Source organism: Hyla sarda, chromosome 2, assembly GCF_029499605.1.
Source record: "Hyla sarda isolate aHylSar1 chromosome 2, aHylSar1.hap1, whole genome shotgun sequence".
In the NCBI taxonomy this organism is placed as follows: Eukaryota; Metazoa; Chordata; class Amphibia; order Anura; family Hylidae; genus Hyla; species Hyla sarda.
In genome coordinates, this window is record NC_079190.1 from 64,736,545 (window position 1) to 64,757,559 (window position 21,015).

Genomic DNA, 21,015 nt, shown 5'->3' on the forward strand with positions numbered 1-21,015 from the left:
ATAAACCAGTTACGTCGGACTGCTTGGTTAATAATATTATTTACAGGAGAATTTTTAAATACAAATACGAATCGTTTCTCATCATCAGAGTTTAAGGTTTTGATTTTACGTTTTTTTGTATTTAACTAGATCTTCTCTCTTGCTCTTATCCGCTCGTTGTCTTGCGGTAAGTATGAGTTCTTCTGGATACTGTCTTTCACGTAACCTATTCTGCAGTTCGTCCGCTTGTAGCCTGTATGTCTCATCTGACATATTTCTTCTCAAGCAGACGAACTGTCCATAAGGAATTTCTTTTTTAACAGTTTCAGGGAGCGAGCTGGCGTAATGAAGGAGGGTATTTTTAGCAACTGCTTTACGGTATCCCTCGCTAGTTATACGATCTTGCTCGATAATTAATCTAATATCGAGAAACTAGATTGAATCGCCTCCATACTGGTATGTAAATGACATATTGGTGGTGTTGGCACTATTGAGATAACTAACAAATTCGGAAAACTGGGCTTCTGTGCCCGACCACACCACCAATATGTCATCAACAAAACGGGAGTAAGACTTAATAAAATTTCAAAAAGGGGTTTGTGCTTGTATATATGAGATTTTTTTCCAACACGGCTAGGAATAGATTAGCGTACGTACAGGACACCGGTGTCCCCATCGGGGTCCCGGTGTCCTGTCTGTTCCATTGTTCTCCATATTTGAAAGCGCTATTAGTTAAAATAAACCTTAAAGCGTCACAGACAAAATCAATAAAGGCAGCAGACTTATTAGTGCTCTCGAGATATTCCCGGACAGCCTCCACACCCGCATTATGTGGAATGCGGGTGTAGATACAAGCACAAACCCCTTTTTGAAATGTATTAAGTCTTACTCCCGTTTTGTTGATGACATATTGGTGGTGTGGTCGGGCACAGAAGTCCAGTTTTCCGAATTTGTTAGTTATCTCAATAGTGCCAACACCACCAATATGTCATTTACATACCAGTATGGAGGCGATTCAATCTAGTTTCTCGATATTAGATTAATTATCGAGCAAGATCGTATAACTAGCGAGGGATACCGTAAAGCAGTTGCTAAAAATACCCTCCTTCATTACGCCAGCTCGCACCCTGAAACTGTTAAAAAAAAGGAATTCCTTATGGATGAACTGCAGAATAGGTTACGTGAAAGACAGTATCCAGAAGAACTCATACTTACCGCAAGACAACGAGCGGATAAGTGAAAGAGAGAAGATCTAGTTAAATACAAAAAAACGTAAAATCAAAACCTTAAACTCTGATGATGAGAAACGATTCGTATTTGTATTTAAAAATTCTCCTGTAAATAATATTATTAACCAAGCAGTCCGACGTAACTGGTTTATTATAGAGAATGATGAGACACTAAATAAAGTCGCAATGAGGAAGCCCTTGATTACTTACAAAAAGAATGTGACATTAGGAGATATACTAAAAAGAAAAATGAGTCGTGGTTAAAGAGTGCAGCCCCAATAGGGAACTACCCATGCAATAACTGTAATTTCTGGAAGCACAATACAAAACAGAAATATATGCGTCTAGGTGGTTATATGCACACAGTGGGGGAGATTTATCAAAACCTGTGTAGAGGAGGAGTGGTGCAGTTGCCCATAGGAACCAATCAGATCACTACTTTCATTTTTCACAGGTCTCTTAAAATGAAAGAAGCGATGTCATTGGTTGCCATGGGCAACTGCACCACTCTTCCTCTACACTGGTTTTGATAAATCTCCCCCAGTGAGTTCACTTATTACCTGTAGATCCAAGTTCCTCGTATACGTCATATTTTGCCCGTGTGGCTATTTTTATAATCGGCAAAACTATCAGACAGTTGTTTAACGGTGTCAGAGAACACATGTATTCACTACGTACCCGTAAGGGAGCCCCACGTCTGATCAGTCATGTCGTTGAAGCCCACGGAGCAAACCCTGACGAATTGACATTTGCAGGCCTGGAGAAGGTGGAGCCCAAACCTGGTATCTCCTTAGATAGGTCTCTCTTACAAAGAGAGACCTATTGGATATTAAAAACGGACGCTTGAGGACTTTTGGGCCTTAATGATAAGGTCGATTTGGCCCCTTATTTTTAAATTTTTGCACTTTTTTATGTCTTTTACTTAGTCTTATTAAGGCCGGTCAGTACCTTGCATGGTTACCACCCCTTTATGACATCACAATACACGTAGTCATTGTGGATAGGTTGAACAGAGTTACTTATCTGTATTTAACGACCCTATGTTCCACTCTGCAACTGAGGCCCGAAGAAGCACGACCATCGTGTGAAACGGTTCCGTTGCCCATCTGTACCCCCCCCACCCCCCCCCCACACTTGTCTGTCTCTCCCCTGCAATTGCTTGTGAGTATGCCACAATAAAGGAAAACCTCACATGAACCAGCGCTGGTGAGTTGTCGACTTTTTCTTCTATCAAGATTATCTTATTGCATATATAGTCAGAGCACCACCCTTACCTCAACCAGTTGCCCGAGCACAGACTTAGCAGTGCCGAGTTTGCCTTTTTCTTAGATTTGTAAATTACTTCTATTAAAAAAATCTTAATCCTTCCAGTATTTATTAGCTGCTGAGTACTACAGAGGAAATGCTTTTCTTTTTGGAACACAGTGCTCTCTGCTGACATCACGAGCACAGAGCTCTCTGCTCACATCTCTGTCCATTTTAGGAACTGTCTAGAGCAGCATATGTTTTCTCTGGGGATTTTCTCCTACTCTGGACAGTGCTTAAAATGGACAGAGATGTCAGCAGAGAGCACTGTGCTCGTGATTCAGCAGAGAGCTTTGTGTTCCAAAAAGAAAATAATTTCCTCTGTAGTATTCAGCAGCTAAAAAGTTCTGGATTTTTTAAAACAGGTAATTTACTAGGCATACATACCTACTGAGGAAAGAGCCGTGTTCTGTTTGTAAGAGCCCTGAAACGTGTCTAGGTGTATGATTTTAGCACCGATATCTCTTATTTCTGAAAGATCGATTGTGGGCTGAACCAGCAATACCATCCAAGTCTACACATCCAGGTGGCGTTGCCAAGCGCCTGAGACGTCACACGCCATCAGGACACCACGAGGTCTGCACCGCTAAGATCCAACTGCAGCGAAAGATCCCGGGTGCGGCTATCATTCACACTGGTCTGTGGCAGGCAGACCGCCGCGGTGACGCATGCCAGCGTCTTTCTACCACCCGAGATTTGCGGACCTACCTCATCAGTTGTCCTCAGGTGACGCTACAGTGGGACTTTATTCAAGCTGGTAAATATTAACCCACCCATCCCTTTCAGTTTATCAGGTCCTATATCAGTTACGGGACTTTTATACATCTCTGGATTTTCAGTTACCGGACTATCAATAGTGATTTATTTCTATATTTTATATTTCATATTTTTATATTTCATATAAATTTTACTATATTTTGTTAAAAATATCGCTGTTTATATATTATAACTATGTGTCTAAGTAAACCTCTCTCTTTTCCTCGGCACAAGGGCCCTGTGCAACGAGGCTAAGTCATTGACATTTTATATATACTTTTAATAAAATTGTATCCTATATTTGAAGCACGATCCAGCTATTTATTTATAATATCATCCATCCATGTATCAGGCAACTGGTACTAGTCTTGAGGGGTTGGTTACTGTTTGAAAATATTGTTTTTAATTTTCAGCACCTGGTGTAGGTGCACAACCTCCTTACCTCGGCTAGTTAATTGTGAGCTGCACAACCCTTTTTATTTTAATTTACTAATCTGTTTATCTTTTTGCCACCAGTTGATTTAAAAAAAAAAAAAAAAAAAATTATCTCTCTCTCTCTCTATCTATCTATCTATCTATCTATATATATATATATATATATATATATATAAAGTTTTCCACCAGAGTACCCCTTTAATATTTATAAAAGCTCTATGGAATGCTAGCTGGATATTTCTATTTGTTATATATACCTGTCTTTTTTCAAGAAATTCCAATGCTTCGTCCATCATAACAGGTACTGGAAGAAAAAAGTAAAAAGATAGAAATCAGTGTTATAGAATAAAATCACATTCTGTAAATCACAAAATGCAATGGCCCATTATAACCAGGGGAGACCAATATAAGGGTGCAGTCACACTACATTTCTAGCATAAGGCTGCCGGCATCAGTTTTATTGCCAGACTGAAAACAGCGGCAGACCAGTTTTCAGTCCGGCAACAGAACCGGATACGGTGCAAAAAAATTCGCCGACTGGAGTCACTATCTGGCTCCGGCCAGCTCACTAAAATGAATGGGATGCAGCACGGGTCTGGTGGAGTTACGGCAGCAGACAGTTTTTAAATTTCCCCACTGGATGCCGCTGCCTGTGCCAGAAACGTAGTGAACGTAGCCGAACTTACGCAGAATGGACATTTACACATGCAACAAATTACTGCATAAGCAAAGAATAAATATATAAATAAATAAATCCACACCATCCTAACAATATCATTGGGGTACAACCATTGTTGATGATCAAGAGACGAGCATCCAAAGGGAGATGGACCTGAAAATAAATACAGTATGGTTCTGCAGTCACAGAGTATACAAACCTGACTACAAGTCAAAGGGTCACTGTAATAAAAGTAACACTTTAAGCCCTGTATATGTGAAGCATTTTACCAGCAGCAGTTTTTCCAGGAGTTTTTCAATTGCTGGCCTATTCTTAGGATCTAAATGATGGAGGTGCAACAACCGAAACTAGCTGATCAGCTGTTGCCTAGAGCCACTGCATATATAGAAAACAGAACAGAGCTTTGTGCACCACGTAGTGGCCATGCTAAGTTAGTGCAGCTAAGCTCACACTGAAGTAAATGGGAGACGACCACTATGCAGTGGGTGGCAATATGTGCTTCTGGCTCTGATATATTATCCTGAGGACAGAACATTAATAATAAAGTCCCAGAAATCCCTTTAGAGGGGCATTTCAAGTTTTTTGTACTTTTAAGCTATGTGCCCCTGAAGCCAAATTATGCATGTTGTAAATGTACCTGTATTAACTGTCTATGGTGGATCGTGCCTTTGTTTGTATTTCATCCCCGGAGGTTCTGCATTCTACTGCACTAGGAATTACTGTTGTCTCAAGTCTTTCCCGGCTTCCTGAGCAGCTCAACATAAAACGTTACAGGTCAGATGATCACAGGCTTGGCTGCTTCTCCTTTTCCCTGACAAGCCAGCCCCCTGATGACATGTGCGGTCCATCTCTATGTCCCACCGGGCCAGTGTTGAATGCGTCCCCCGCTGTCAAGTGATCTCAGCACAGTCTGAAGAAATCAGGGACAAATTGAACGTCACGGCAAGATGTAGAGATCGGACAAACACGTCATCAAGCTGCTGGCTTGTCAGGGAACACGAGAAGCAGCCAAAACCCCTGTGATCACCTGACCTGCGACGCATAATCTTAAGCCACATTGAAAGCCAGGAGAGGCTTGGGACGGCAGTAGAAGAACCTCCAGGAGCATGAAAATACAAGCAACAGCAGGTTCCACCGTAGACAGATAATACAGTTGAATTTACAATATACAAAACTTTGAGGGGCACATACCTTAAAAGTACAAAAACCTGTAATACCCCTTTAACAATAAGTCAGAAATCCAATCACACTTACACCGCTCTTCTTCATTGTATGCAGGGACAACAACAGTCAGGTCTTTTTCTGGACGGTCATGGATGCTTGGGAATGGTTTCTTTTCTCCATTACTGGCAACAAAGAACTTCTCTGCCTCATGGCGATGCAGATTTGGCATTTTCCTGGCAGTCACATGTGCTATAACTGCAATCTGGTAAAAGAGCATTCAGACATTATGACGGGTTAAAGGTGTGATAAACATTGCGTTTAACACATTATAGACTGTGTAGGGCTATATGCAGATGTACAAGGGCATCAAAAAGCAACATTTTATATATCTGCACAGGGAGGTGGAAAAAACAGAAATAACTTACCTTTCCCACTCCTGACTGTATCATGGAACTCCAGCCCCCACCATGCACCGCTTCTGGGTTCAGTGTCATGAAGCCACACACCCAATCATTAAAATCAGAGACGGGAACCCAGAAGTGCCACATAGCAGAGACCGGAGCTCCATTATATCAGCGGGAGCAAGGAAGGTAAGTTGGGGTTTTTAGTGATGATCCTAGAGAGTTGGTACATCATCAATATATATATCCTTCCAAGCTTTTTTTTTTTTTTACGAATAATAACCCTATGTACAAATTGAGATGTATAAAATGTGACCCCATCACTAAGTCACGTAAAATCAGGCACAGTCTATTTTGTACTGTTGAAAAGGATTTGGTTAAAGAAGGAGAAGATATTGGCAGAGGACTCTTCTTTCTGTCAGACTGTTTTCTTAACAGCTCAGACAATACATCGCCCTGCTCAGTGACAGCATAGACACTACACCCCCCCTGCTCAGTGACAGCATAGACACTACACCTCCCCCTGCTCAGTGACAGTACAGACCCTACACCCCCCCTGCTCAGTGACAGTACAGACCCTACACCCCCCCCTGCTCAGTGACAGTACAGACCCTACACCCCCCCTGCTCAGTGACAGTACAGACCCTACACCCCCCCTGCTCAGTGACAGTACAGACCCTACACCCCCCTGCTCAGTGACAGTACAGACCCTACACCCCCCTGCTCAGTGACAGTACAGACCCTACACCCCCCTGCTCAGTGACAGTACAGACCCTACACCCCCCTGCTCAGTGACAGTACAGACCCTACACCCCCCTGCTCAGTGACAGTACAGACACTACACCCCCCTGCTCAGTGACAGTACAGACACTACACCCCCCTGCTCAGTGACAGTACAGACACTACACCCCCCTGCTCAGTGACAGTACAGACACTACACCCCCCTGCTCAGTGACAGTACAGACACTACACCCCCCTGCTCAGTGACAGTACAGACACTACACCCCCCTGCTCAGTGACAGTACAGACACTACACCCCCCTGCTCAGTGACAGTACAGACACTACACCCCCCTGCTCAGTGACAGTACAGACACTACACCCCCCTGCTCAGTGACAGTACAGACACTACACCCCCCTGCTCAGTGACAGTACAGACACTACACCCCCCTGCTCAGTGACAGTACAGACACTACACCCCCCTGCTCAGTGACAGTACAGACACTACACCCCCCTGCTCAGTGACAGTACAGACACTACACCCCCCTGCTCAGTGACAGTACAGACACTACACCCCCCTGCTCAGTGACAGTACAGACACTACACCCCCCTGCTCAGTGACAGTACAGACACTACACCCCCCTGCTCAGTGACAGTACAGACACTACACCCCCCTGCTCAGTGACAGTACAGACACTACACCCCCCTGCTCAGTGACAGTACAGACACTACACCCCCCTGCTCAGTGACAGTACAGACACTACACCCCCCTGCTCAGTGACAGTACAGACACTACACCCCCCTGCTCAGTGACAGTACAGACACTACACCCCCCTGCTCAGTGACAGTACAGACACTACACCCCCCTGCTCAGTGACAGTACAGACACTACACCCCCCTGCTCAGTGACAGTACAGACACTACACCCCCCTGCTCAGTGACAGTACAGACACTACACCCCCCTGCTCAGTGACAGTACAGACACTACACCCCCCTGCTCAGTGACAGTACAGACACTACACCCCCCTGCTCAGTGACAGTACAGACACTACACCCCCCTGCTCAGTGACAGTACAGACACTACACCCCCCTGCTCAGTGACAGTACAGACACTACACCCCCCTGCTCAGTGACAGTACAGACACTACACCCCCCTGCTCAGTGACAGTACAGACACTACACCCCCCTGCTCAGTGACAGTACAGACACTACACCCCCCTGCTCAGTGACAGTACAGACACTACACCCCCCTGCTCAGTGACAGTACAGACACTACACCCCCCTGCTCAGTGACAGTACAGACACTACACCCCCCTGCTCAGTGACAGTACAGACACTACACCCCCCTGCTCAGTGACAGTACAGACACTACACCCCCCTGCTCAGTGACAGTACAGACACTACACCCCCCTGCTCAGTGACAGTACAGACACTACACCCCCCTGCTCAGTGACAGTACAGACACTACACCCCCCTGCTCAGTGACAGTACAGACACTACACCCCCCTGCTCAGTGACAGGACAGACCCTACACCCCCCCTGCTCAGTGACAGGACAGACCCTACACCCCCCCTGCTCAGTGACAGTACAGACCCTACACCCCCCCTGCTCAGTGACAGTACAGACCCTACACCCCCCTGCTCAGTGACAGTACAGACCCTACACCCCCCTGCTCAGTGACAGTACAGACCCTACACCCCCCTGCTCAGTGACAGTACAGACACTACACCCCCCTGCTCAGTGACAGTACAGACACTACACCCCCCTGCTCAGTGACAGTACAGACACTACACCCCCCTGCTCAGTGACAGTACAGACACTACACCCCCCTGCTCAGTGACAGTACAGACACTACACCCCCCCTGCTCAGTGACAGTACAGACACTACACCCCCCCTGCTCAGTGACAGTACAGACACTACACCCCCCCTGCTCAGTGACAGTACAGACACTACACCCCCCCTGCTCAGTGACAGTACAGACACTACACCCCCCCTGCTCAGTGACAGTACAGACACTACACCCCCCCTGCTCAGTGACAGTACAGACACTACACCCCCCCTGCTCAGTGACAGTACAGACACTACACCCCCCCTGCTCAGTGACAGTACAGACACTACACCCCCCCTGCTCAGTGACAGTACAGACACTACACCCCCCCTGCTCAGTGACAGTACAGACACTACACCCCCCCTGCTCAGTGACAGTACAGACACTACACCCCCCCCTGCTCAGTGACAGGACAGACACTACACCCCCCTGCTCAGTGACAGGACAGGCACTACACCCCCCTGCTCAGTGACAGTACAGACACTACACCCCCCTGCTCATTGACAGTACAGACACTACACCCCCCTGCTCATTGACAGTACAGACCCTACACCCCCCTGCTCAGTGACAGTACAGACCCTACACCCCCCTGCTCAGTGACAGTACAGACCCTACACCCCCCTGCTCAGTGACAGAATAAACAGTATGGTGTCTATACTGTCACTACACCAACTGACCTGTTGAATAAAGTTAGCATGCTGGTTTTACCGTATGGCAAACTCCAAATAAAAGTACTGCCCCACTAAACTGCATTTCATACTACAAATCCTACAATTATTTTTTTCTGGCTTCACAATGCATTAGATCAGTGTTTCCCAACCTTTGTGCCTCCAGCAGTTGCAGAACTACAACTCCCAGCATGCCCGGACAGGCTGTTCGGGCTTGCTGGGCGTTTGTAGTTCTGCAACAGCTGGAGGCACACAGGTTGGGAAACACTGCAATATATGGTAAAATATGGGTGCCAGTAGAAAGTATACGGTGTCCTGCCCGCACACAGCTCAGGTGTACATACATACATATGTATATGTGATGGTGCAGCATCTGTATACTCACCAGGACGAGCAGGAGAGCGGCCAGAGCCGCCAGCAGCTGCAGGACATCACACAGGCAGCAGTGCATGATCCCGACAACATACCCGACCCCCGACTGCTAGATGTGAGAGCCCTGTCGGCAGCCCGGAACCACTCTCTTCCGGTACCCGGCAAACATCAGCCCTGCGTCTGCCGGAACCTATAGCGCTCCTACACCTATGCGGAAGTGAGGCTGTCACTGCTCTGCTTACACATTCTAATCCAGGAGCGTACCGCTCAGCCTGTTCTCCCAGTGCCTCAACCAGCGAGGAGCGCCCTCTTGTGTCCGGAGGCTGCATAACCTCTATTCCATGACAGGATTGTATTTTAGTATTATAGTATTTCATGCAAAAGTGCAAAAGTAAGGAATAAAAAAAAAGTGAGATGCGCTGGCAGTTAGCACTTTTTTTTTATGTGTAATTATTAACTGGTTAAAAGCTTATGTTCGGCCAATTTTGACCATATCCAGACAAATAACTATTGTACACAGTGCTGCTTGTGAAAAAAGCTCCAGAGAGATACTTTAAAGGGTACCTTTCACCCAAAAAAACTTTTTATATATTATAGATTAATGTATGCAGAATAACTTTACAATAGCATGTTATTAAAAAAATATGCTTCTTTCTATTTAATTTTGCAATTGAAAAAATGACCACTAGGGGTCTCCCTACCAGTCGCCTTTCTTATAGATTTCAGACTCATGCTGGAGTCCTAAATATCAGACTGCTGCCAGGACACATACAAGCTCAGCACTGCTCCCTGCCATGCGGAAAATCCGCAATAAAATCCGCATGAGTGAACAGACCCTAGGATTGAATCAAGGAATATTAAGTTCTTCAATATAATTATGATCAGTGAGGAAATGCCAACATTTCTGAGTGACAAAGTGGAGGAGCGAGAGGCAACGTGGGTGCTGTATAATGTATAATGCACTGTTCCCCAACCTGTGGCTCTCTGCATGTTGCAAAACTACTACACCCATCTTACTTGGGGAACTTCAGTAGCAGCCAGGCATTACCAGGGTGGCAAGGGCCGTCCCTTCCTAATAATACCAGCATGCAACTGTCTAGCTTTAAAGCGTCATTTTAACATTGCTCTGGTGCTGTTGGGTTCTGGGTAATAATGGGGGGTTAGTTTTATAAGCAAACACTAAGCCCCTGCTTAGTAATAGACGCCTCTATCAGGTGGGTTCCGGCACAAAATACCTACGTATGAAAAAAACACATACAATGTTTACATTTTTTTTTTATTAGGGTAGGATCATACGTGTCGTATTTTGCTGCATATATTCTGCAGCTGATTTTGCTACCCATTGACTTCAATGGGTAGTAAAATATGCAGCAACAAACATTCAGCAAAATACGGCACCTGACCCTATACTTAAAATAAAAACTCCCGAGTCTTTATTTTCCTGAAGTAGTATTGGTCTTCGTCCTGTGAAAAAATAATATAAAAAATAAATAAAAACCCCACCATACAACAACAACCATACTTACCTCTCCAGCATCCTTTCCTTTTAGAAGCAGAAAGGGTTTTGAGGCACAGCCAGAAAAGTTTTCCGCCGCTGCCTTGGAGACCCCATTGCTGTCTAGTTGCCATCCTCTGCTTGCTGTAAGTGGGGGGCACAGTATGCCCAGCCCTGGATATCTAAAAGTAAGAGCCTTCTTTACCATGATGGAATAAACGTTACCCACATTTTCCACAACTTCTGCAGTGCTGCAGTGTTCTTATTTGTTTACTAAAAGTAAGAGTTACATTGGGTTCTGACAGAACTAGTTCTGTGAGATCCAAACTTTTTGTTGAGGTTCGGCCGAAGTGGCCAAACCAAATTTTTGAATAGTTCACTCATGTCTAGTCAGGACACCTTGTGGTCTTACCAAATTCAAGGGAACCTAACTTAAAAGGTATTGTCTGAAGTGGATGTCCTTTGTGCCTTTTAGTGTATATTACAGAGATTTAGCCATAGGGGCGCACGGTGTCTCGTGCACTATTCAGCACAATGTTATTTCCTCTGTTGTACACATATATAGTTTATATTGATTCATATACACAATTGTGATAGCCTAAGGGGTGTAGGGTATGGGGACTGTAGCTGTGCGGGTATCAAAGTGTGCTTGTTAACCCTTGCTATTCGTGACGCCAGGGTGAGGGCTCCGTGATAAAGCTTTTCCTACCGCCGCCCCTTCCCAGGAACGATAGGGAGGTAGATGATAATAGGTTTGAGGTGGAGGTTAATAGATTGTCCACAACCAGAAAGCTTCTGTAAACAGCAGTAACTTTTACTGAAGATTTTCTGTACACTTCATTAACACAACAGTCTCTTATCATAACAACAGCTTCCTTTGGAGATTGACAATTGTTGGGACTTTAGCTTTAAGAGTCTTTTAGTCTATTGCGCTGTTCCACTGGATTTAGGGGAATTAGTTGCAGTCCAGTAGTCACGCTAGTATTAGCAAAAATGAGGTTTAAACTCAAGATTTTGGTTCTGCTGAGGCCGGAGGTTTTGAGGCCTAGCGTGTCTTTGAAAGTTGCGTAGCACCGTCCTGTTAGTCCGGCATCCATGAGAGCAGCAACCCAAGAGAGCGATAATTGGACGCAGCTCCCTTATATGGGCAGGGGCTGGACTAGAGCTAATTGGTCCAAACGGATGTCAATCATCTTTACAGAGATTTGTGGGTAACACGTGACCCAAGGACCTCCCAAGGTCCTGCAACATACCATAGAGGATACTAGCATGGTCACATGACCGAAGGTCCTGCGACGCAGAACAAGGTAAGTACTATACATTACTATAAAATATATATAATTATTAAATATAGACATTTACTAATATTAAAGTTAGACTTAAGGAGAGGCGACTAGGGGCTGTCCCCCCTAAGGAACTCTACCTGAATGTAGTTACTCTGACTTTGGAGACCTCTGCACTAGGTACTGGATGCAATACGGTACCGGGATACCACACAATGCTAATTTATAATCTGTTCACCGATCTCTAGAATGAAGGAGTTGCCCATCGCAGTGCTGCTCCCCTTCTCTGTTTTTCCCCCAGTCACCCAGCTGATGATGTGAGTGATACAGCACTGTGCATGGAGTAGCTGAATGTTATGCATCACTACAAGGGCTAAGTCCACTATATTCTTTTATTCTGACTATTAACGAGGGTCCCAGAGGCTTAACCCCCAGTGATCATAAAGTGACTGCATATCCTATCCATATGACATTTGTAAGATGGAAACACCATTTTAAGGTATGTTCACACGTACTGTATATGCTATATACACAGCATAAAATCTGCACCACAAAACACGGGAAAACATCAACTTTGTGGTGGCAATAGATAGATAGATATGAGATAGATAATGTGATGGATAGATAGGAGATAGATAGATATGAGATAGATAGATATGAAATAAATAGATAGATAGATATGAGATAGATAGATATGAGATAGATATATAGATAGATATGAGATAGAAAGATAGATCAATAGATATGAGAGATAGATATGAGATAGATAGATATGAGATAGATAGATCAATAGATATGAGATAGATAGATATGAGATAGATGGATGGATAGATAGATATGAGATAGATAGATATGAGATAGATAGATAGATATCACACAAATATGTAGTTGGCAGCACAACCCAAAAATGCAAAAATGAAAGGTGGGTGCAAGCGGAACCGACCGGGTCACGTCTGCCCAGACAATGCATACACAGAAAATCTGCAGCACTCCAGGAACAGTTCAAAAGTGATTTATTGTCCCATGCGAAAAATAGTGATACAACATTTCCCCAATCTCTCACCGAGTTGAGAAAGCCGTTGAGAGACCAGTGAAAAGTTGTATCACTATTTTTCGCATGGGACAATAAATCACCTTTGAACTGTTCCTGGAGTGCTGCGGATTTTCTGTGTATGGATAGATAGATAGATAGATAGATAGATATGAGACAGATAGATATGAGATAGATAGCTCTAACCCCTCTGAACTGATCTAGAAATGATGCCAGCTAATCCTATGTTATTTTATTATAGATATATATAAGAAAACGTTCTCACTATCTATAGTCTACAGATAATAAATAAATTGTCACCAGATATAATAATCACTATAGTACATCAGTACAGCACAGGGTCACGTGATATTGTACTGGGAGTGCAGTACCCATGTACGGCCGGTAGAGGCAGCAGAGCAGCGCGGGACAGGACTCGGATGTTTGGTGCGGTCTCCGGGCAGCACATGTGCGGTGACTTCCTGTGAGCGGCGGACACCCTGCATGTAGATCACGTGTAGCGCCCCCTGTCTTCTCTCTTCACCTGTATGATCCTCATGTTGGATGTGAGGACATGGCTGCCGGGTACAAGTAAGTGCACAGTCTCTCACTGTATACAGGGCACACAGGCCAGGGGGATCTGGATCTTTACACCAGTGTGGCTTCAGCTGTTGCAAAACTACAACTCCCAGCATGCCTGGACAGCCTTTGGCTGTCCGGGCATGCTGGGAGTTGTAGTTTTGCAACAGCTGGAGCCACCCTGGTTGGGAAACACTGCTTTAGACATTGATTGTATATAGTGCTAGGATATTACCTGGTGGGGCCTTCCCAAATCTTTAGGCCAGAGGGTCCTATTGACCGCAGATGTCATGTGATGCTTCGTAATATGGTCCCTAACACCGCCATGTAAACAGTTATCGTCATTCCTTTCAGCCGTAATAATGACACAAAAATGCATCGATATTACATTTGTGTGAAAGCCGCCTAAATGTGTTTTTTTTATTAAATTTTTTGTGGAATTTTGAAGAAAAAATTATAAAAAATTATATATATATATATATATATATATATATATATATATATATATATATATATATAATGACCTGAAAAAACAAAATCTGCGGCTTTTCTCATGGTGTAACGATGTTCATGTGACGCTGCAGCCAATCACTGGAGGTAAACAAATGACACCGCTAGGTCCCCATGGATCCCATTGACTTGCCCCTGTCGGGTGTCTGTATTTTTACAGGACCTGAGCTGAGAAAATAAAATGGGACATGCAGTATAATTTTTCGCCGTCCTTCAGATGAAGTGGCCAACAGAGCTCTCCTTTCAGCGGGCAGTGTGAACGGGCTCTAAGCTGCCTGATAGTTGTCACAGCTGTTCTTAAAGGGGTTCTCCACTCCCCAGCTTTCTGAACATTTAGTCTCGAATGCTGAGAGCGGGCTTTGGGGGTTGTAACGCCCCTTGTGAGATCACAGCACGCCCCTCATGATGTCCCGTCCCTCCCCCTCAATGCAAGGCTATGGGAGTGAACATGAGGGCCATCACACCCCCCTCCCATAGACTTACATTGACCCGCGAAGCCCGCTCCCAGTGTTTGGAATGAAATCTTCCGAAAGCTGGGGAATGGGGCACCACTTTAAAGAGGAACTCTGGCCCAAGACATCTTATCCCCTGATCTCAGTTAAAGGGGTACTCCGCTGCCCTGCTTCCGGAGCTCCGCTCCCCAGCGTCCGGAAGTTTATTGTTCCGAACGCTGTGTGCAGGCTTCCGTGTTCAGGGCCGCAACCCTCGTGATGTCACGCCTGCCCCCTCAACGAAAGTCTATGGGAAGGGGGCGCGACGAGGTGGGCGTGACTTCACGAGGAGTGGCCCTGAACACGTAAGCCCGCACACAGTGTTCGGAACAATAAACTTCCGGACGCTGGGGAGCGGAGCTCCGGAAGCAGGGCAGCGGAGTACCCCTTTAAACTTAGGGCTTCTATGTTTGTGATGTCTGCTATGCCCCCTCCATTCATGTCTATGGGAGGGGATTGAGGACTAGTATGTTGCCATCACGCCTCCTTAGACATGAATTAAGGGGGCGCGACAGCTGTGGTCGTCCGTCACCTGGCACGGAGCAGAATTCGCTCCGTGCACCGGAGATTGCAGCAGGGGGTGGGGGCGGTGTTTTGGAGTCCCAGCAGGGAACCCCGGGATCAGACATCTTATACCCTATCCTTTGGGTAGGGGATAACATGTCTAGGGGCAGAGTACCCCGTTAAAGAATGCCTGTTATTTCAAGAAAGACAGGATATGTCAAAGGTTTTGATCAGTCGGGGTCTCAGGGCTGAGAACCCTACCGATCAGTAGAATGAGCTGGGAGAAGAACACAGTAGCGCGCTTTACTCCCTGATTTGCAGCGAACCACAAGGACAGTCCTATAGATTTAGGCTGCAGGACTGAGATCGCAGTCAGCTGGGGAGTGAAGCGTTCTACCTCTGCTTCTGCTGATCAGTGGGGGGGAGCAGGGGGTCTCAACACCGAGACCGCGACAGTTTAAAGGGGTTATCCAGGAATTTTTTTTTTTTAATATATATATATATCAACTGGCTCCAGGAAGTTAAACCGATTTGTAAATTACTTCTATTAAAAAAAATCTGAATCCTTTCAGTACTTATGAGCTGCTGAAGTTGAGTTGTTCTTTTCTGTCTAAGTGCTCTCTGATGACACCTGTCTCGAGAACCGCCCAGTTTAGAAGCAAATCCCCATAGCAAACCTCTTCTACTCTGTGCCGTTCCCGAGACAGGCAGAGATGTCAGCAGAGAGCACTGTTGTCAGACAGAAAACAACAACTCAACTTCAACAGCTGATAATTATTGAAAGGATTAAGATTTTTTTAATAGAAGTAATTTACAAATCTGTTTAACTTTCTGGAGTCAGTTGATATAAAAAAAAATAATAATAATAATAATTTTTCCTGGAATACCCCTTTAAGACTTTAGACATGTTTCTGTGACGTGTCAAAAGTTTATTTTAATCTTTTTGTATTGACAGGAATACTCAAATGCACCCATCTACCTACAGTTTCTTTACCCATACACGCTTTTTTTTTTTTATATACTTCCTAAAATTTTCCGGTAATCAGATCATTGATTTTGGAGGAAAAGATTTTTACTGTATGGAGCATTCCCAACCCAGCCTAGGATATGCTATGTCGCTAGAACAGTGTTTTCTAACCAGGAGGCCTCCAGCTATTGCCTTTCGGATTCCTGACCACCTTTGGCCGCCAAAGCCATGCTTGATGAAGCTAGGGATCCTTGTTAGAGCAGTGCTTTCGAACCAGGGTGCCTCCAGCTGTTTCAAAACTACAACTCCCAGCATGCCCGGACAGCCTTTGGCTGTCCGGGCATGCTGGGAGTTGTAGTTTTGCAACAGCTGAAGTCACCCTGGTTGGAAAGCACTGCTCTAACAAGGATCCGTAGCTCCATCAAGCATGGCTTTGGCGGCCAAAGGTGGTCAGGAATCCGAAATGTATGTAACTTCCATTGAGGTGAATAGGATTTGCGTTGTTTCTGTAACTCACTAATTACGGAAAAAGTCTAACTTGTGGTGCTGTGATGTTATTATGTAACTTACACTTGTGTAAACTGTGTAAAACTACAGTACCTACTGTTTACGGTCATCACAACCACGTATTCTAGGTATAGGTGGGAGCCGCATCTCTTAGACATTTTTAGTACATTCTGGGGATATGCTATAGATGTCAAAGAGGGGTATACACCCTTAATTTTTATTATTTTCCTTATTACTATATAAGATAACATCTCCTGCAGTAATGTCATTTTATAACCTCCTTGTTATCTTGTTTCTAACAGAGCAGTGGAACCTCTAGAATATTACAGGAAGTTTCTAGTAAGTAAAATGTATTCTGTTATGTAGTTTACGCAGCCCCGACATGTTCCATAGTGTTGGTCAGAGATTGTCCTCAGTCACTTTGGTCCCTTGAACCACTGGGACTCACAACTCCGTGGACACGATATGCTCAGAGGGGTCGCTAGTAGGGATCGAGCAATATCGATTTTTTTTTTTTAGGGCCGATACCGATTATCCGTCACCTTTCAGGCCGATAGCCGATAACTTAAACCGATATTCCGGTATAAGTTATCGGCTATTTCAACCCCCCCCAGCGGCGCAGAAGCCGTTGCAGATCAATGATTTAAAGCGGGCGCTTTAAATCAATGAACTGCAGTGGCCTTTGCCGAGCCAGAGACCGCCGCCCGCTTCTCTCCCCCTGCCTGTCCTGGGGTCCTGAGTCTAACCACCACAGTTGCCACATGACCGCCTCCCCCCATCCTCTGCCCACATACCGCCGCAGCCCCCATCCTCTGCCCACATACCGCCGCAGCCCCCATCCTCTGCCCACATACCGCCGCAGCCCCCCATCCTCTGCCCACATACCGCCGCAGCCCCCCATCCTCTGCCCACATACCGCCGCAGCCCCCCATCCTCTGCCCACATACCGCCGCAGCCCCCCATCCTCTGCCCACATACCGCCGCAGCCCCCCATCCTCTGCCCACATACCGCCGCAGCCCCCCATCCTCTGCCCACATACCGCCGCAGCCCCCCATCCTCTGCCCACATACCGCCGCAGCCCCCCATCCTCTGCCCACATACCGCCGCAGCCCCCCATCCTCTGCCCACATTCCGCCGCAGCCCCCCATCCTCTGCCCGCATACCGCCGCAGCCCCCCATCCTCTGCCCGCATACCGCCGCAGCCCCCCATCCTCTGCCCGCATACCGCCGCAGCCCCCCATCCTCTGCCCACATATCGCCGCAGCCCCCCATCATCTCCACATCTCCAGTCCCGGAAAGAAAGAGCTTTCAGAGACTGGAGACACAGCCCCGCATAGAAAGCAGGTGCTGCACAGAGATCGTGGGGGGGTTTCAGCAGCGGGCCCCCCGCAATCAGACATCTCATCCCCTATCCTCTGGATAGGGGATAAGATGTCTTCGTCTGGATAACCCCTTTTAAAACACAACTCAATTTTCCGGAAGTCCCATTAAAGTCTATGGGACTACTGGCCATTTTGTAGACCACGTTCTTTAGCAGTGGGCTACGAACTTGGAGTTTTTAAAGTGGATCCTGTCGCTGCAGCATGCCTGGCAGCTGCTCTTTTTTCCTCGTCTAAGCAGATTGGAAGGAAAATCATTTTCAGCGTGCCCCACAATTGTTTTAGGATAGACTAAAATCCAAAATGGATGTAGATTAGAAATCACAAAGTGTTAAAGATTGACATATTATTATGCAATGACATAATATGTAGGTTACCTCTGGGACCTTCACCAATCATCAGAATGAAGTGTGACTGCATTTTAAAAAACAAAAACATTTCACAGGTTATAAAGACATGTGACCAGTGAACAGTGTTGATCGCTCCGGATCTGTGTGGTGAGACCTCCGATAATCTCTAGAATAAACAGGGTGAAGCACTTAGCTGAGTGCTTCTGTCCCTGTCTCCTCGCTGCAGGAGATGGATTTCATAGACCTAAAGAATCCGTCTCCTACAGGGAGGTGAGAGATTGGGAGAAAGTACTCAGCTGCGCACTTCTCCTGCTGGCTCTCGTGACCGGTGATGGTCTCAGCAGCCAGACGCCGAGAAATCAAAACTTTTTACATGTCTCCAAGACATCTCAGAAATATCTATTTAATATGACAGGAACACTTTAAGACAATACAAAACTCCAATAAAACCCTGATAATCTTGCAGTGCCAGAAGATTTTGGAGATACGGTCACCGTATCTGATGTCATGCTCCGCCCCCTCAATGCAAGCCTATGGGAGGGTGTGTGACAGCTGTCATGCCCCCTCCCATAGGCTTGCATTGAGGGGGCAGAGCGTGACGTCACACATCACAATACTCTGGCCCCGTAATCGGCAGACATCAGGTCCGGAGCGAAAATGCTTCGGAGGCTGATGGTAACAGGGTGCTGTGTGAAAGATCACGGGGGTCCCCAGCGGCGGGACCCCCGAGATCAGGCATCTTATCCCCTATCCTTTGGATAGGGGATAAGATGTCTTAGCTCCGGAGTACCCCTTTAGGGTGCGTTCCCAACTGGCGTATACGTAGCGTATTTGACGCTGCGCAAAATTTATGGCAGCAGCGGGAAATGCGCTGCGTATTCCTTGCTCACTATACACACAGGGCTTTCCGGCGGCAGCCCTATGTGTGCAGTGAGTTTTGGAGGCGGGGCCGTGTGCCGGTGTGCCTGTGATGTGCAGCTCCGCCTCCAAAACTCACTGCACACATAGGGCTGCTGCCAGAAAGCCCTGTGTGTATAGTGAGCAAGGGATACGCAGCGTATTTCCCACTGCTGCAGGGCGTCAAATACGCTGCGTATACGCCCTGTGGGAACACACCCTTAAAGAATAATTTCACAACTCGGTCTAATCATTCCCCAAAGAGGTCTGTCCCCCTCAAGAAACTTTTGTCATGTGAAATGAGAGGGACACTTTAACGCTGCGTCCCCCTTAGTTTGTCGGCATCCTTGCTATGGCAGACTTTGCTGAATGTCAATGATCAGATCCACAGTATTTATAACATACTGAAGAATTAACCATATTATTCACTGTATTGTTTTACAGAAGCAGAATTGTCGGCCAGATGGACGAGGTCTGAGTGAATTTAGGACAACCACAATAAATGTTGGTAAGTATTAGAGTTGTATAGTTTAGTTATAAAACGTAGCCGCTTGTATTCTTTCTGTAATGTTTTAGATGAGCAGTGGAAAAATAAGTAATAGGACTCATTGCTCCCAGCTTCTAATAAAAGAAGAATATTGGGGGATGTCTCTATAGTCAATACCCCAAATAAAGGATCTAGTTTGGTGAGCAGACTGTGAGGGTGGAATATTTGCAGAATGTCCATCCACTCGGAAATGTGCCATTTGTATAGATGGTGATGCGTTTCTGAGAGGATTCCACAGAAAGGATTGACATGTCAAGTTCATTCAGCACAGGCCAGAATTGGGTTTTCTGCAGCATATGTTTCCACTACAAAGATTCTTTTCTATGCACCTTGCAGCAGAATCCCATTGAAATCAACGGGGTTCTGCTGCAATGGAATTTCTGTTATGTGAAAATGCCTTGATACTGGGGATGGCAGCTACTCCATCCGGTCACCAAAGTCAGCTTCATAAAGCAGAAGCAGTTTAGTTTACCCTCCAAAGTCTGGTTTAAAGGGAAATATCCATGTCCCATAGTAATGAATATAGCTAGGACATCACGTCCGACCTCTGGGATTCTTAAAGGGATACTCCGCCCCAAGACATCTTATCCCCTATCCAAAGAATGGGATTTGCTTCTACTGTGGACAGTTCCTGAGACAGGTGTCATCAGAGAGCACTTAGACAGAAAAGAACAACTCAACTTCAGCAGCTCATAAGTACTGAAAGGATTAATCTGTTTAGCTTTCTGGAGCCAGTTGATATATATAAAAAAAACGTTTTTTCCTGGATAACCCCTTAAAGGGTTACTCCGGTGAAAACCTTTTTTCTTTTAAATCAACTGGTGCCAGAAAGTTAAACAGATTTGTAGATGACTTCTATTAAAAAATCTTAATCCTTCCTGTACTTATTAGCTGCTGAATACTACAGAGGAAATTCTTTTCTTTTTGGAATTCTCTCTGA

General features: G+C 45.6%; 2 protein-coding genes and 1 long non-coding RNA gene across 4 annotated transcripts in view; 1 reads left to right on the forward strand and 2 right to left on the reverse strand.

The window, feature by feature from the left end:
- The window catches only part of ALG5 (ALG5 dolichyl-phosphate beta-glucosyltransferase), a 30,932-nt gene extending 21,143 nt beyond the window's left edge, over positions 1-9,789 (reverse strand). The window contains exons 1-3 of one of the 2 annotated variants that reach the window (XM_056561943.1): positions 9,549-9,788; positions 5,638-5,809; positions 3,962-4,008 (exon numbers count right to left, since the gene is read on the reverse strand). In XM_056561943.1, the coding sequence (XP_056417918.1) occupies positions 3,962-4,008; positions 5,638-5,809; positions 9,549-9,614 (285 nt within the window). In that variant the 5' untranslated portion in view covers positions 9,615-9,788. Of the gene's footprint in view, positions 1-3,961; positions 4,009-5,637; positions 5,810-9,548 lie in introns of both variants that reach the window. The other variant, XM_056561944.1, reaches the window with a different exon arrangement.
- Positions 9,790-10,921: 1,132 nt separating this feature from the next.
- LOC130358553 (uncharacterized) lies at positions 10,922-13,789 on the reverse strand. Its single transcript, XR_008889565.1, has 3 exons — positions 13,665-13,789; positions 11,062-11,212; positions 10,922-10,999 (listed from the first exon to the last, which is right to left on the reverse strand). It is a non-coding gene; the product is annotated as an uncharacterized LOC130358553 (long non-coding RNA).
- Positions 13,785-21,015, forward strand: part of EXOSC8 (exosome component 8) — a 28,764-nt gene continuing 21,533 nt past the window's right edge. The window contains exons 1-3 of the mRNA XM_056561945.1: positions 13,785-13,934; positions 17,204-17,240; positions 19,973-20,036. Coding sequence (XP_056417920.1) covers positions 13,918-13,934; positions 17,204-17,240; positions 19,973-20,036 — 118 coding nt within the window. The 5' untranslated portion in view covers positions 13,785-13,917. The remainder of the gene's footprint in view (positions 13,935-17,203; positions 17,241-19,972; positions 20,037-21,015) is intronic.